The sequence below is a fragment of the Condylura cristata genome, unplaced genomic scaffold, assembly GCF_000260355.1.
Source record: "Condylura cristata isolate star-nosed mole 26May11 unplaced genomic scaffold, ConCri1.0 scaffold00023, whole genome shotgun sequence".
In the NCBI taxonomy this organism is placed as follows: domain Eukaryota; kingdom Metazoa; phylum Chordata; class Mammalia; order Eulipotyphla; family Talpidae; genus Condylura; species Condylura cristata.
This window is the reverse complement of record NW_004567124.1, coordinates 1713443-1731089: the sequence shown is the minus strand read 5'-3', so window position 1 is coordinate 1731089 and position 17647 is coordinate 1713443. Positions and strand designations below refer to the sequence as shown.

At 34.9% G+C, this 17647-nt stretch overlaps 1 protein-coding gene across 2 annotated transcripts in view; it reads right to left on the bottom strand.

Moving 5' to 3' along the window:
- Nucleotides 1-17647, bottom strand: part of MYO9A (myosin IXA) — a 196558-nt gene that overhangs the window by 5125 nt on the left and 173786 nt on the right. For both annotated transcript variants that reach the window (XM_004687622.2, XM_012728607.1), the window contains exons 35-41: nt 16866-17058; nt 15336-15464; nt 14072-14177; nt 13203-13334; nt 12386-12509; nt 1257-1459; nt 133-275 (exon numbers count right to left, since the gene is read on the bottom strand). In XM_004687622.2, the coding sequence (XP_004687679.1) occupies nt 133-275; nt 1257-1459; nt 12386-12509; nt 13203-13334; nt 14072-14177; nt 15336-15464; nt 16866-17058 (1030 nt within the window). The remainder of the gene's footprint in view (nt 1-132; nt 276-1256; nt 1460-12385; nt 12510-13202; nt 13335-14071; nt 14178-15335; nt 15465-16865; nt 17059-17647) is intronic.

Below are 17647 nucleotides of genomic sequence, written 5' to 3'. Positions count from 1 at the left end.
ATGAACACTTCATGTGGAAGTTCACAAAAATCCTTAAGATTTTGTCACCTTTTCATGTATAGTTAAAGTATTCTATAAAGGGTCTTTATCTTAGCATGGATCATGAGTTTTTAGTTTAATAGGTTCACTTACCTGATTTCTCAGAGATGGTACTTTCAGACTCAATATTCAAATTTTCTGAGCTGTCTGCAGTTCCAATGGAGGCCTCTGACTCAAGAGTTTCATCATCAGAGGCACGAGGTTCTAGTACAAGCATCTCAAATGTTAACTCCTCTCTATAAGATAAAATCAAGAAATCCATTAGGATTTGGTAAGAACTGCAAACAAAATGACAAAAATATGGCCCTCCCTGGTGGCACAGCAGGTTAAAGCACAGCACTAAGAAGCTAAAGCCACTTCCGCATGAGTTCAGTTCCTGCCTGCCCCGGAGGTGACCACATGGCGCAGCAGACCTCTCCTGACCCGCCCGCTGCTCCCCTCAGCAGTGTACTTCGTCGATCTGCCTGTTCTGCAGATCTGTCTGTCCCTGGTGAATCCTCTCTCTCTCCGCATCTCTGGCCTGTACCCCAGTTCTGTATGCACAAATAAATAAATCTTAAAAAAAAAAAATGACAGGAAATAAAAACCTTTCATAAAAGCCAGGAATTTAAGTAGCAAAGACAGTCATGTTTCTTACTATTCCCATCCAGGGTGATGATAAGGACCTGTAAGTTATAGTAATGGTGAGGGCTAAAACTTTATGGACTAAAGGGCAAAATGACAGCAAATGCAAGGAACTGTAACAGGGATAAAGGTGAGGTGAGGAAAATGCAGTAGTTATAAGATGCTGGCCCCATGACTATATTGATCTTCAGTTAATAACCTTCCGTCATGCAGTTCTGAGTAATGTCCATTACTGAAAGGGCCGTTGTCTTAGTCTAGGCATTCCTACTCCTCTTTTTTAAGACAAATATCTTCATTGAGGCTGATCTCTAGCATGAAATCTCTAGGATTTCTGACTAAGGCTAAACTCAGTCCCTGTCAGTCTTTCCAGAATTGATAGGATAGCAGCTTTAGGTCTCCTGGCTCACAGAATTCCTTCCCTAAGGCAACAAACTTCAGGTTAAGTAGAGACAACATGTCTCTGTTATCTCTAAATTCCAGCACTGTGTCACCTGACATAGTGCTTCGCACATAGGTGATATTTAATAGGGAAAAACAGAGCACCGAAATAAAGGAAAACAGAATTGGTCTCCCTTTTCCTTCTGGAAACTCACTTTTCTTTCTGTAGGTTCTCAATCTGCTCAGTCAGTACTCGTTCCTCCTGCTGCATGGACGCTTGTTGCTGTTCTGTGATGTCAGTCTCCAAGGCTGCCCCACTTGGCAAGCTCTCTTCTGGTACATCAGACACAGAAGGCAACCGAACTACAGCATGAGATGATGGACTTGGACAGTTTCCTTGGCGGAGGCGCCCCTTACCCTGCAAAAAAAAAAAAAAAAAGGTAGAAAGTAAATTGAATGCCTGAAATTGATTTTATGTCGACCAATGAGGATACCAAGTATAATTCCACTGCATTATTGGTTGGATGATTGAAACAGAAACATTCTACTACTGAGAATGTTTAGGATACTTAAGTGAGACCCTATCCACTGCATATATTTGGGCATAGTATTTCTTGTAAGAGTTCTGAAAAGTAGACATTTTAGTGGATTTGACTAGAAGAACACAATCTGTGCTGAGATCAGATTCTTCTTTTAATTTAAAATGCACCCACTCCAAACAAATAGCCATGGCTATTTAAGTTAATTAAAGTTAAATAAAAGTAAAATTTTGTTCTGTATCCATAATGCTATTTTTCAAAAGCTTAATAGCCACAGATGTCTATTGGATACCATATTGAACTATGTAGGTGCAGAACATTTCCAACATTATTGTTCTAAAACTTAAACTTTGATACCAAAATCTCTTAGGAAGACTGCTAGAAAGTTTAGTTCTTAAAAAAAAAATGTCATGTATCACATGGTGTTAGTGAGAGATACTTTCTGAAAACAACTCAAGAAACTTCTTTCTTGATATCAAGGGGCAAAAAATCAAATTGTTTTTAAATTGGTTACCCCATGTATATGATATTAGCAGACTAGCTATTTCAGATTGAATGTCCTCCTGAGAACTGACCAAACAGTAAAAACAACAACATATTCTTCATGGCACTAAAGAAACAACAAGAAGTGGCTAGCCTTGAATTTTGAGCTAATCTAATTTTCAGCAGTCAACCTGACTTGCTCGATGGGCCGGATTTTAATCTGGCCCTGTGCTGGATATTTATAAATAAAGTCTTACTGGGATACAATCATGTTCATTAACTCATGCACTATCGATGGCTCTCTCTCAGAACAATGTCAAAGTTACTGTTGCCACAGAGAATTGTATGGGTCCACAAAGTATACTTATTTACTTTTTGGACTCTTACAGAAACAGTTTGCCTGAGCTAGATAATGTAAATTGGGATCCAGATCCATGCAAGAGTGGTGCCTGATAAAATCATTTTGGACATAAGGGTAAAACTAAGATTATGACAGTCCATGTAAATACTGCAGGTTTGCTTTGAGTCCTTTGAATAGCACAGAAAATCATAATCTCTACATCTGTATTAAAAGTAACAATAATCTTAGATTACCTTAATCTAGTGCTCTAGAGTCTTAGGGTCTGGCAGAAAAACCAAAGCACTATTCACAGAAAAGTAACATCTCTTCACAAATAATTTTTAAGTACTGTATCTGACAGACAAAGGTAATCAAGCACAAAAAGAGACAAGACAATGTAAATGAAAACCAGTAAAAACAGCAGAAAACAGAATACCTCAGTGACTCCAGATAGTAAGGCTATCAAACAGACTTAAAATAACCATGGTGAAGGAGATAGGAGAAACAGTATTATAAGTGGCCTGCAAGTTAGACCAGAATAAAATACCCAGTAATAAAAGTAGAGAGAAAATTCTTTTTCTGGAAAGATTTTTGAAAACTAAGAAAAAGAGAAGACACAATAAAAACACAATATATTTAATATGACTACTAGGAGAGCAGGGTGACCCTATAGAATACTGATGAGACAAAGACAGAGGCTATTTAAAAACCAATTAAAGATATCAACCCAACTAAAGACTCACTAAGAAACATGTAGCATATATAACTGCTAAAAAGACAAGATGAAATCTTAAAAGCAGTGAGAAAAAAAAATTACTTGCAAAAAAGAATACATAGTGTTTTCAAGTGATGAAAAAGAAAGGGTAAAGATCAATCTAGGGTTCTTTTTTTTTTTTTTTAAAGATTTATGTATTTATGCAAAAAGAACTGAGGTAAAGGCCTGAGGTACAGGAGTGAAAAGATTCACCAGAGACAGAGTGGGGAGCAGAACAGGTGTATTTACTGAAATATTGCTGAGGGGAGCAGCGGGAAAGTCAGGAGAGGTCTGCCAAGCCACGCAGGATACCTCCCTGGCCAGAGATTGAACCCATGCTGTGGCTAGCCTGGTAGTGCAGTGCTTTAACCTGTTGCACCACCAGGGTGCTCCCCTCCCAAAAAAAATAAGTATTATTAAGTGTAAATGAACATTAACTGTATAATGCATGTTTAGATATAAAATATACAAACAAAAAATATAACATCAATAGCAACAAGGTCACATAACAGCTAAAGTTTATGAAAGATTATATATGGGGCGAAGTACCAGTAAATACACTGATAGGTCATAAATTTATGTTGTAATCTTTAGGGATAACTACTAAAAAAGGAGTTACAATGAAAGATTAAGAGAAGTAAAATGGAGTAATACAAAAAAAGTCAAAGGGAAAGGCAAAACAGAACACAATACAAAATGGTAAGAAAACAAAAAGGACATATTAGGCAGGGAAAAAATAATAAAATGTATTTAAATCCAACTATATGGTGATTATGTTAAATGTAATTATATTAAATACTCATTAAAATCTAAAGACTGTCAGGCTCTATTAAAACAAACCACAACAACAAAAAAACACCTAAGAGATGTCAGCAAGACGGTGACAGAGGTGCTCCTAAGAACATCTAACAGTTAATTAGAAGAACTCTATATTCAGAGAATTTTGTGTCTTGGGACAAAATTGGAATAGCCCCTAGACATAAGATACCAATACACTTTGTTGAACAGGAAGTAGTTGGAGAGAAATTCCTGAAAGCTGTGATCAAAATCCCGGACATAGATGGTGAAATTGCCAAGGGGTAGGGCTGCCACTGGCTACTCAGCCAGAAGTCCTGTGGCAGGGAGAACAAAATGGTGTGGAGGCACACACCCTTGAACAACCCTTGGAAACGTGTGGAGAAGATGAGGTATTCCACACAGGCTGACTCTGCAGTAAGAACAGAAATAGTACTCTTGATTACATACAACCTCCCCAACTCCCTTGGGCTGATATTCAGTTTGCAAAGTACACTGAGAGCACACAGAGTGCAGTCTTAGATCAAGAACCCCCAAAAGGAGTGTTATTGGTGGTGCTAGACCATCTCCCACACCACCAGCACATTCTCACCAGTGCCTGAGCCCCTCTACAATCCTCCCCACCCTAATGACTTTACAACTGCACAAACAGGTCTCAATATCTATGGAAACCAGCAAAAGCCAAAAAAATCAATCAAATTGAACCAGTGCTACCTGCAGGACAAGAAAAAGTACATCAACTGTCTAAATTACTGCTATAGGTACTTTTTAAAATACACAAATTTTAAGCAGCAAAATGGCAGAGAAAAATGTTAACACCTTGAGACAGGCTTCAAGGGAATATTATTTCACATGAAGAGAACAACTCTCCTGGATCTGATCACAGAGTCATGGAATATTTTATCTATCAGAGTTTAAAACTGCTATAATAAAGAAAATCTACACATACAGAAACATCTTTTGCATTCCTATATACAATGAACTAGAAGAGAAAGTAAACAAATCCATTTATAATTGGATCAAGAATAATTAAATACCTAGGAATAAACTTAACAAAGGAAATGGAAGGCCTATATACCTAAAATTTTATAAGACACTATTAAATTATAAGACACTATTAAAAGGTAGAGATGAAAGCTATACCTGCCACAAATTAGATGAATTAAAATTGATAAGACAGTGATTTTACCCAAAGCAATATACAGATTCCTTGTAATCCTCATCAAAGTTTCTATGACAATCTTCAAAGAAATAGAACAGAATTACTGAAATCATATGGAACTCCCCCACCCCCCAACACACAGCAAAATAATGTTAACAACAAAGGGAGAAAAACTAAGGTATCACACTCCCAGACTTCAAAGTTACAGTAATCAAAACCTGGTATTGTAATAAAAGTAGACACAGACCTATGTACTAAAACTGAGCGCACACAAATATATCCACATATATGGATAGTTAATGACAATGGAGTCAAGAGTGCACAACAGAGAAAAATCTCTTCAACAAACAGTGTTGGGTAAACTATAGATAAAAGAATGAAACTAGACTATCATCTCACACCATACACATAGTTAACTCAAAATGGACTTGGATGTAAAACCTGAAACCATAAAATACATAGAATAAAATATAAAGACAAAACTCACTAACACACTGGGAACGAGAATAAAATGAGAAAGGAAACAAAAAGCAAAAATAAACAAACAGGACTGTATCAAACTAAAAAGCTTTACAATGAGATACTATCCCTAAAACAAAAAGACACCCAACTAAATGGGAGAAAATACTTGCATATCATATATTTGACTTCAAAGGTGTTGACATCAAAAATCTACAGAGAATTCATACAACTCAAAAAAATGAGTAACCCAATGAAAACGTGCAGAAGAGCTAAATAGGAATTTCTCCAAAGAAGATATATGGATGGCCAATAACTCATATGAAAAAATTGCTTATCATCTCTTAGTATTAAAGAAGTGCAAATCAAAACAAGCCATCACCTCAAACCTCACTTTACTGCCAAGAAAATACAAATCAAAACCAAGATTAGACACTATCTCGCACTTGTGTGAATGGACTATATAAAAAAGACCAAAAATAGCAAGAGTTGTAAGTATTCCCACTGTTGGTGGGAATACGATGGTCTAGACCCTATGGAAAAACAGCATGGAGATTTCTCAAAATAACTTTATCTACCATATGGTCCAGGAATCCCATAACTAGGTAACTACCCAAAGAATGCAAAAACACTAACTCTTGAATATATGTATTCCTATGTTCACTGAAGCACTATTTACAATAGCCAAGTTATGGAAACAACTAGGAGCCCAAAGACAGATAAGTGGATTAGGAAGATGTAATATACATACACAATGGACTACTACTCAGATATATATATATGTATACACACACACACACACACACACACATATGTATGTATTAAAGAAACTGCCATTTGCAACAACATGGATGGAACTGGAGGAGATTAAGCTAAGTGTAATAAATTAGGAGAAATTCTATTATACAATATAAATATATTATGTATTATAATTTTTATACACATACTTAACTATTTGTATTTATTGTCTCGTTATATAACATGTAATATATATATAGTATACATAGATCATATCATACTGTGCATAAGTATTATGCAAAAATTTACACTAAAAGATAATATACAACTTATAAATACAGTTCTTAAAATAAACACCTGTGTAAACAATGCCCAGATTAAGAACTTCATCACTATCAATGCATTGATGGTTTTTAAGAATGCTCCATGGGCAGCCCAAAAATGTATGGTTTTTTTTTTGTGGATACAGTGTTATGTGTATATACACATAAGATAATCTTTTAACTATGTTATTTAAGTAAATTCACTTTAAACTGCTTTTTTCTTTCCTGGTACCATTATTCCCTAAAAATTCTATAGTTAAAAATAAAATTCCTTTGCCAACCTAATAGATTACATGCAATTTTAGGATACTCTTCAGTTAAGTTGCACTTACTGAGGAGGAGCTCCAGGAGGAAATTTTAATTTTAAGGTTGAAAAATAACAACACCAACTTCCACCTGGACATCAATACAACTGTAAACTTAGGTTAAGTGTTAAATTACTTATGAAACCTTGAGACTCTTGATTTGCTTACATAGTCCCATAATGCTAATGTCTTGGTATGCTACAAAACAAAAGCTACTTTCATTTTAACTTAAGGTTTCTCTAACACACACTTACCACACAAATTTTTTTTACCAAGTTTTACAGTTTTTCTTAGAATTAGTTCTTACATGCTTTATATCAACATGCCTTTTTTCTGTCAAGTTAGTTTAACTATCAAGATCTAGCTCACATGTCACCTCCTCTATAGCCTTTCCCAGTACCCCCAAGCAGAATTAAGTACTTCTTAGTATTCTCCCCACACAGTACACAGTGTTGTATAATCCACTTCTCCATCCTTGCTTCCTTTTAGAATATTCTGTACTCATAAATTCAGTATCAAATCATACAGGTTTTCCATCCTTTGACAAAAATCTATGCATTATGTCAAATTATCTACTTTTTCTAAGAATGGTATTTTGAAATAAAGATCTGTAAGTATTTGATTTGGGTTAGAATTATGTGAAACTAGTCTATCAAAGGCATCCCTGTTATACTGGGAAACAAATGCCTTTATGTGGAGGATCTAATTGAAGATATCTTTGAGGTAAACCTCAGTTGGTCCCAACATACCCATTTTCTCTTACTGCTTAAAGAGATTACTACATAAATGATCAGGAAGTAAGCACAGTGTTAAAATTAAATAAAATCTATAAGAAGAATTTTGATTATTTCTGAAAAGAAAGAATAAGTAATTCCAACTGTTAATTTTTTAAATTCCTTTGCCACTGATGTTGAGTAACCAAAAATATCTTTATTGTTGATATTATGAAACCTATCTCCAATGTTTTCTTCTCTGTATTTTATGCAGATCTATGGCTAAATCTTTAATCCACCTGAACTTGATATTTGTGTATGGGCTTAGCAAGTAACTTCATTTTTTTGTGTGTTTGGTTTTCCAATTTTTCTAGCATCTTTTATAAAGAGACTGTCCTATCTCCACTGTATGGTCATAACAGCTTTATCACAGATTAGGTAGTGGTATGTACATGGTTTTATTTCTGGGCTTCTGATTCCATTCCATTGATCCATGCATCTACTTTTGTGCCAACATCATATTGTTTTTATAGTAAAATAAACTTCTGCTTTATAGTAAAGTTTAAAGTCAGGAATGTGATACTTCTATCTTTCTCTGCCCCTTTTTTAAATCAAGGAATTTTGTGGTTCTGTATAAACTTCAATATTTTATGTTCAGTTTCCTTGAATTTACATGATTTTAGACAGAATAATTATTTTGGGTATACTGATCTCCCTACCCATGAACATAGGCTATGGTTCCATCTTCTTATGCCACTATCTAAGACTTTTAGTAATATCTTGTAGTTCTTGCTGATATGTCTTTTACCACCTTGTTTATTTTGATTCCTAATTCTTGAGGTTATACATCTGACACCAATTTACCTTTTCAAATTGTTTTCTACTTCCACGTATCTTGCTCCATCTCTAGCTAGATGATCATTAATAGCCACTTCATGTTTCCTTGGGTGTAGAATTGTCTTTTCCCCTTTTATTAAACTAGTATTCATCTTTCAACATTCAATTCATATCAGCAACAGTATAACATACATTTTAAAAAAGAATTGGGGTACAGGCCAGAAATTTGGGGGGGGGTAGTTAGAAGATTCATCAGAGAAAGAGCAGGGAGCAGAACAAGTGACTAAAATACACTGCTGAAGGGAGCAGTGAGTGAGATAAGAGAGGTCTGCTGCACCTTGTGGGTCACTCCCTGACCAGGGATTGAACTCATGCTGTAGTGGCTGTGGACAGCTTCATAGTGCTGTGCCCCAACCCCCTGTACCACTAGGGAGGCCCACTTTTCATAAACTCATTTCATTATTCATAATTTCAGAACAGTGACTATTGCATTTGTTTATGAAACAGCAATTTTTCATATATGCATACATGAAAATTACTATTGATTAGTATCTGTTTATAGTGTATATCTATCCTAAAAATTCAGTGAACACTCTCCTAGATTCAATTCTTAAATACAATTCCACGATGCCTACTGAACATTAAAATGTGACCTAAACATAGTCTTGTTCTTAAGAATGGGATGCAAGTCTTTTCTAAAGTTAAATGCATATGTAATAGGAGCTCAAGTGGAACTTTTTCCTCTTGTTCCAGAAGTGTGGTTAAGACCCAGACTAGAGGATAATTAAATACCTTGCTTCTAGCTCCAGGAGTGAACAGTGATTGGTTTCAGGCATTTTGAGGGTTATGGTTGAGACACCTGTTTATAAAACTAGTTCCATCACAAAAATTATAACACCTTCCCCAAATGTAAATTTTTAAGAGATGAGGGGGAAAAAGGATGGAGCTAGTAGACTTTGGAGGAAATCGTAAGAGCTCACAAAAAAGAGAATATCTTCTCTTCTTTTAGGGGAAAAAAATGTACTTGCTATATCTGAAACCAAAGGACAAGAAATAAAAGTTTGAGATCACCTAAAAGAGAGACAGACTTTTAATCATTACCTCTTTGGTTGTCAGTGTAGGAAAAAGACTTACTGATTTAACCTTTTATGATATGGACACAGGAAAAATGAAAAGAGGAGAGAATGTGATGGAAAAGTGCCAGATAGAAAACTAGGCAAGGCCACTGCCTACCTTAAGTTATTGAGTGCCGAAAGCTAAGAAAAAATGTAACTTTTGCCCCACTGTACTTATGGGCAGTAGAATTGGCACTGAGAGATAAACTTGACTGGGTATTGTCTTAACACAAAAAGATCTATCAGAGTCACAAGGTGTGAATGCCATCATTCAGGTTTTAGCCAGAATATACAACCAAATCTTTCAAGGTAACTACCAGTGTCCATGGAAATGGCATAGGATTGAGCTCACTATCAGCATGGTAAATAAAAATTACCACTCATTTTCAGTTAGCTTACTAACAATGAGCTTCAATAGTAGTATTAAATGACCAAGAAAGTGGACTGCCATTCAACATTTGGGTATCAGGAAGAATTTTGCTTTCCATTCACTCCTCCCAGTTTCAACACCGTAGAGAGAAAGAGGGCAGACATGTTAAACAAAGGGAACCTCTGTTATCAATTTTCAATCCCAGATTAATGCCCTGAAAGAAAATGATAAGAATACTGGATATCATAATTATTAAAAGAACTAAGTATTAAATACTGGAATGGGACCAAAATTTTTGAAACTTGTAATAGTGATGAGATGCTCTGAAGGTTGTTGGTCTCCTGTGTGAAAGTGGGAGGCGGGGTTGACATGATAGAGGCAATTACTAGATAAAAGCAAAACTAATTTGTGTTTATATCCCAACAAAATGAGATTATCCACAAATTGGGTTACACATAGATGGACAGCCTCTGAAATTAGTTTTCATATATACTGGTGTGCTTAGTTTGCCAATTTTCCATTCCTTTTTTGTATGATTAATGAAATCCTAGTATGAGCTTCACTATTCTATAATAAAATTTAAGACTAATGAAGTCTAGTCTCACCATTCTATGATATTTAAGTCTAGAAACAGTGTGATTCCCTACTACTTGATGTTAAAAAAAAACGCTAAACATCAAAGAGCCATGCTTCTATGTCTGGGAAGGTAACATCAAAATCATAGCTATGAATGGATATAAAAGCACTGTTGAAAGAGACACCAGATATTTAAGTGATAAAGTAGAAGAGACTGATGAGAACAAATGTCACAGAGCAGGAGTTAGTTTGTTTACAATGTTCACCTTTAACAATCCAAATAAAGAAGATATCTACGAAGAGGCTATCTGATAGAGAGGAAAAACTATAATGTTGGACAATGTTCAACTATGAAAAAGAAAAAGAAAGGTTCTAAAGAAAGAGTAAGAAAAATCAAGAGATGGTTGGTCAGAAAGTGGGACCTGAATTAGGGCTGCACATGGAGGATAGACAGGCATGAATGATAGACAGAGTAGAACAACTCCTGGATGGATGAGACAATAATGTAAAGTGGCTGTGACACATTTCAGTATTAATACATACCGAGACTGAATTGCGGGTAATGCTCATAAATCTAACTGCAATTAGTACAGGTTTCTGGATTAGGAAGGACATGAAAAGGAAAGCAGAAGGTTAGAATGTACATGTCATTGCCTCCCTAAAAGAGGCTTAATCTTTTAATGGGTTGAATATATCCATCTTCTTCCGTATCAGCGCAAAAAAAAAAAAAAAAAAAGAAAGAAAGAAAGAAACAGTTTGTCTACCCACTTTAAAAAAGTAGCTTTATAATAAAATTTAGCTTCCCTGCTAACTTGGGCATCTCAGAACTGAGCTCCTAAAAAGTCATATTACACAAAGGGCTTCACCTTTAAAGGAGTCTCTTTTCATTTTCTAAGGATAAGATTTAAATAGTGCTCTCTGATGAATTTTAGCTATTATCTTTACTGTCTGAAATAAATTTATTTTTAGATTTTAGAGAAGACTCAATAGCACTCATCTGTCTACCCACTTTGGACATTTACTGAGCATTTGTTCTATGCCAGACAGTTTAAATATTAAAGGAAGAAATAGTTACTTTAATGCTAGTTTAAGTGTAAACTACAAAGATATGAGGAAGTAATGTCGGTATGCTGGAAAAGTATGGGCAAGATGATGTGGCAGCTTGCTTCTATTTAGACATTACTGGGACTCTGAGTGGGTGTTTATCAGTATACTTTTGTTTTATAATCAAGGTGAAGGATAGAAAATTGGCAATAATGAAACTAATGCAGCAGTTTTCCAGTTACCCAGACCCTACAGGTCAGTACTGAAGTTATCTATAATATAGGTTACTGGCTACGAAGGAAGATAGACAGAAAAGTGGCAAATGGAGGAAATAAATAATCACTTTTGCAAGTCTTTTCTCAAAACTCAACATTAAAACCTTAAAGGACTTTTTGATAATAGTAGAATTCCATTTCTTTATGAATCATATTCTTAATACGACCAAATTCTCTATAGCCCAGGAATCTTAGTAGAACCCCCAAGAGAGACAGAGCTGAAAGTGGACAAAATTGTGAAAGGAAATAGAAAAAAAAGTATAGATAAGTTAAGTTTTTGTTGAAAGGATAGGAAAAGAAAATAAGGCAGATTATTACACAACCAATATTCTATACTTAAAAAAAAAAACATTAAACACAATGCACGCATAGCATCCTTAGATTTAGTGACTTTTTTTCATTTGTTCCATGTGAAACATATTTGGAGAATAATCTCTCTCTCTACATCATTCATGTACACTTAAAATCTCAGGAACACTCCTGGTTTTCCCAGTGGTTCCACATGTTTCATCTTACCATTGATCTACGAATCAGTGACAGCCTCGTCTTTGCCTTACTCTCAGCAAATTCTAGGCTACTGATGTCTTTCAGACGAGACTTGTATTTATTCATTTGTTCCACAACAATCAGCTCCACACAGCTAGGTAGGAGAGAAGAAAGAGAACTGTTAAAACAGAAGTAAATTAAAATGTAGCACTTGGAGACCATTTTCGGTTAAAAGTTATAGATGGTGGGTGGATGGGGGAAAAAAATCAACATTCTTTATTTTGAGCTTAAAGACAGGGTTTAAGATGGTGGTTCACAATTTTGGCTATACTAATTTTAGTAACTATTTGATTCTCACCATTCAGGCCATACCCAATACTGATTAAATCAGACTATCTGCGGATGGAATATACACTAGTATTTCTTTAAAGGTCCTTTTGCAGTCATGATTAACTACTCTAGAAGGAAAGCAGAGGTCTAGAGAAAAAGGCCAAGGTGAAATACGGTACTACTGAAGAAATACAACCAAAGGGATTCAGAATTATAAGATCAAAGTCAGACTAGATTACAGGAAGATACAAAGTATATGTAACTTGGCAAAATGAAATTTTAATATATGTAGAAACTACAAGGATTCCTAAAGAAAACCAAATTTAAAACATAGTATCTTTCAAAACTAATGACATTCTGCTGAATAAAATCTAAAGAAAAATTTCTTCTTTAGTATAAGGAAACCTAATGGTATCTAGAACTAATAAATCACTGCTGTGTTTTGTATTTAGATGAAGTAAATACACTGACTCGGAAGTCCCTAGGGTCTTCCAGAGGTGATGGCGACTGGTCTTACGTGGTAGTCTTACTGATGTCCTGCACGCTTTGTAGTGGGTCAGTGGTATCAGGGCAGCGGAGAATGCAGGGGGCAAACACAATGGCCAAAGCATTAGCAGACATTCGATTAGTGTCTTCCTGTAGAGCAATCCTAAGAACAAACAAAACAAAAAAGGAAAATAAAAAGGGAGAACAGTAGTGAGGTAAGGCAGAAGAGATGGAAGAGGACATATGACATCAACTACAGAATGTCAGAATACATATCAGTTATAGGAAAACACTGAAGACTTTCCCCAAAGCTTCTTTTGCCTCTGGAAAAATGTACTTTCATTCTCTTCCTTCCTGAAGTAATGCAGTCCAGAGAAAGATTATCAAAGGAAATTGTAACTCTCTACTCAAGCTCATTATTACTAGACAAGCATGTCTGAAGAAAGCAATGTAGAGATTTTAAGGCACTGTGAAATCATCATGTAAGATATTTATCCAAAACTAAAAGTGGCTTTCTTACTGTTGATATTTACACTTAGGAGAAAAGACTATTCCTAAAATCTTTTGGTGAGTCAATTCCTGAACACAATCTGAACACATTTCCTAGGAAATATGTTAACAGATACACATCCTTTCTAGTTCAGCAGTTAGACTACAGGTTAGGCTACACAGTGCCACCATGAGGCTGAAGTTGTTACATGGCTCAAATTAAGCAGAGAAGCATCTGCTATGCAGCCAAGTCAGCTGAAAAATTCTGTTCCAAGGAATGATAACCACCTGCTTTAGGCACTGACTTTTTAAAAATAGGAAAAACGGTCAATTTTCCAAGTAGAGGAGTTTTCCACTTATTTAAAATAATCCAAGAGAACAGTTAAGCATTCCTATGCTTTATGAAGTTACCTGACTAGATGAAATATAAGGCGTTCCAGTGTATTGAGATGAGTTCGGGACAGCTGGTCAATCACAGAGTATACACCACGTATAGTTTCCTTCCTCTCCTGAAGGCCTGAAAACAGTAACAGTAACAAATTACAGTTCTGTAAGCATAAATAAATAAATCTTTTTTAAAAAAATGTTCTAGTTTTAAATAGCAAAGAAAATCTAATCTTTTGTTTGAGTCCTATATTTACTGAGCAGTTTATGGAGTTTCAGTCTACATTCCAGGAATACTTGACTACAGCAAAAATATCCCTAGTTTTCTTCTGACAGATTGATTTCCTATAAAACCATCTGACATCTACAGTAAGTCCTCATTTAATGTCATCAATAGTTCTTTCTCAGAAACTACAACTTTAAGTAAAATCATGTAAAATGAAACCATTTTTAATATAGGCTCATTAATGTAAACAAAAACTTAAGTTACTAGGATATTTCTAGTCACATAAACATCACCAAACTTTGACAAACCCAAAAAATATTTAAAATTAAGGAATAATTTGTACTCATTCATTTTCTAAACTACTTATTCTAGCACAGGGTACAGTGGCCAGAGGTTATCCCGGTAGCTCAGGGTACAGGCAAGAGTCAACCTTGGTCACACTTCCATCAAAGGATGTACTTAAACACAAATACTCAGGCTGGGAACTTTAGACAAATTAACCTAAATGCACATACTTGGGAAGAGGGATGAAGCAAGAGTAGTTGGAGAATCCCAAATGTGAACAGTGGACTAGAAAAGGAGTCCATGTTTTGTCTTCAACATAATGATATATATAACATTAAACAAAAGAACATTATTAGAGGAGCTGCTAGAATTTACAAATCAGTCTCACAGAAATTTGAGGAGTATGTGTTAAGGCCTAAAAACTATGAGGTGTTGGAAACTAAACTTCCTGTTAGGCCTGGCATAAAAGACATTCGCAATGTAAATGAACATAAATCATTTTAAATAACCTGTTTAATCTTTTGTCTATAATCCTAGTCTTTCAATCTCTTTGTGAAAAGCAACTAAATAACTTATTTAGAAGTTTTTAGGATAGTAATAATTTAGGACACCTATTTGACTAGGTGAGCATACAAAGGTAATTTTGAAATGACTGTCAAAAGTTTATCTTTGGATCTAGATAGACCAAATACAAGAAGATTGTTAAATAATATTATTAAGAATATGATAGTCCTTTTCCAAGTACAGGATATCCCTTGAACCCAGGAAGCGTGGGCTTACCCATAGCTCGAAGAAATTCCTCATAAAGCTCGAAGGTCATGAGAGGATTGGGCAAATCACGAAGCCATTGTTTGAATACACTTGCAATAACATGTATGTTATAGTCATCGAGGTTTACACTTTCAGCATCTATTTAGAGACAAAAGTTAGATAGCAAGTTCAAAATATGTAAAGGGATTCAAATAACTTACTTTAGAAACTACCACCACCAAAAGAAACCTTCATATTCTTAAACTGACTCACATCTTAAAATCCAATTCCTTGGTTTGGAATCAATGACTCGAACTATGGTAAAGGAACAGTTTTTGTTTGTTTTCCAAATCTGTTGGGGACTGACAGATGTGTAAAACAAAAGATTACATATTTTCATGTAAAAGCACTGCTAAGCTTCTGTTTCCAAATGCTTCCTCTCAATTTCTGCACTTATAGAATTATTTCTGAACTACACTTTGAATAGTATTTATAAATGACAAATGGAAAAAAGGGCCAGTAAGTCTGATTTGAAGTCATTTTTAGAAATGACAGGATAGTAATAACTGAACTTGTGAAATATAAAGAAAAATTACATACATTATACTGTTTCACTTAGAAACTTCTTAAGGCTAAACAGATGAGATATAGGATGAGTAATTTTTCACTTGTGCCTAACACCAGGTACAAGAAACAACTAAACAATTACATTTAAATTGGGCTAAACTGAGTTTCTTGTATGCAGAACAACCTATTTGAGTTTAATGGGAAATTTTACTGTTTCCCTATTGATTTGTTCATCTTAAAATACTTAATTTGTTCATTAAAAAGCATGTGTGCAAGATAAATACTGGGTCTACATTTGTTTCAAAAAGATCTATTCCTCCCCAGCAATGGTGAAGGGTAGACACTGAAAATGAAATCAAAGACATACCCTAGATACTTTCTAGACTGAGGGTAGAGTTCTATACAGAAACACATTTGACCTATTTATCAGCTTAAATGACTATGTCATTAATATAGGATAGCAACAGATGCACAGAAATAACAATCTGAATAACAGAAAAGATAATAGTTTAGATCACAGATTCAGAACATCTGGGGTTAAATTTCAGCATTTTCATTTATTGTTTCGCAAATCCTGTGTAGACCTCAGTTTCTTCATGTATAAGCAGGGGTAATAATTCCTAATTCATAAGATAGACGTGAAAATTAATATAAAACATTAGCACAATGCCATGTATCAGCAACAATTTACTATCCCTGAATCCAAATAGTCTTGTTTGTAAATTACAGATAGCATTATCTTACAAGATCATTACAAACATTAAATGACATCTGTCTGAAGTACCAAATGTAAAGTAAACCAATCACAAGTAAACCAATCAATCAAACCACATAAAAACAAAGATTCTTTAGAAAGTCACAAAACAAGAAACCCAGAAAAGACTGCTTTTTTCTGGTTTCAAGAAAAGGATAAATATGCAGTGAAACTTTAACAGCATGAAATGAATGATTTAAATAAAAATACGTCATCTTCATCTGAGGGTAGTATTTTACCTGTATCCAGACCTTGTCGAAGCTCCTTGATTTTATTAGTTGAGCCAGACTTTCGGTAAATACCTTCTGTGTACAGCCCATGCATTTCAATGTAGTTTATGAGCTTTTCCACTACTAAAGGAACAGTTCTGTCTTCACTGGTTAGACGGGACAGTTCAACTCCAAACTGTCGAGATGATAGCTCTGGATCATACTAAATGGAAGACAATTTTTTTTAACCAAATGTATTCAAATATCTTTAAATATTTTAAACCAGTTCTTCAAGAGGGACTACATTTTACTTCTCTGAAGTTTTATGCACATACTTAAGCAAGACAGAGTGAGAAGAAATAATGGATAATGGTGAGAGTATAAATCCTAATTCCCATATAAGTCCCAATTCCCCCTGGTAGATATCCCTCCAAAATAATGGGGGTGGGAGGCTGAGGGTGGGAGAAATAAACTCAAACATATATAAACAGTTAATTTACGACAAAGGAGCCAAGAGTATACAGTTGAGAAAGTCTCTTCAACAAATAATGGTGAGAAACATGGACAGTCACATGCAAAAGAGTGAAACTAGAGCAATGTCTTATACCATACACAAAAATTAACTCAAAAGTGGATTAAGACTTGGAGCTAAGACCTGAAACCATAATATACGTAAAAGTAAACAGGCCAAAAAAAAAAAAAAAACATGAAGTAGCAGAATACAATGTAACAGCACAATGTTAGATGTCAGCAGGTTTTATTTCTAATAAAAGATCTCAGAAACTTTTAAAAATTCATCCAGGCCCTCCCTG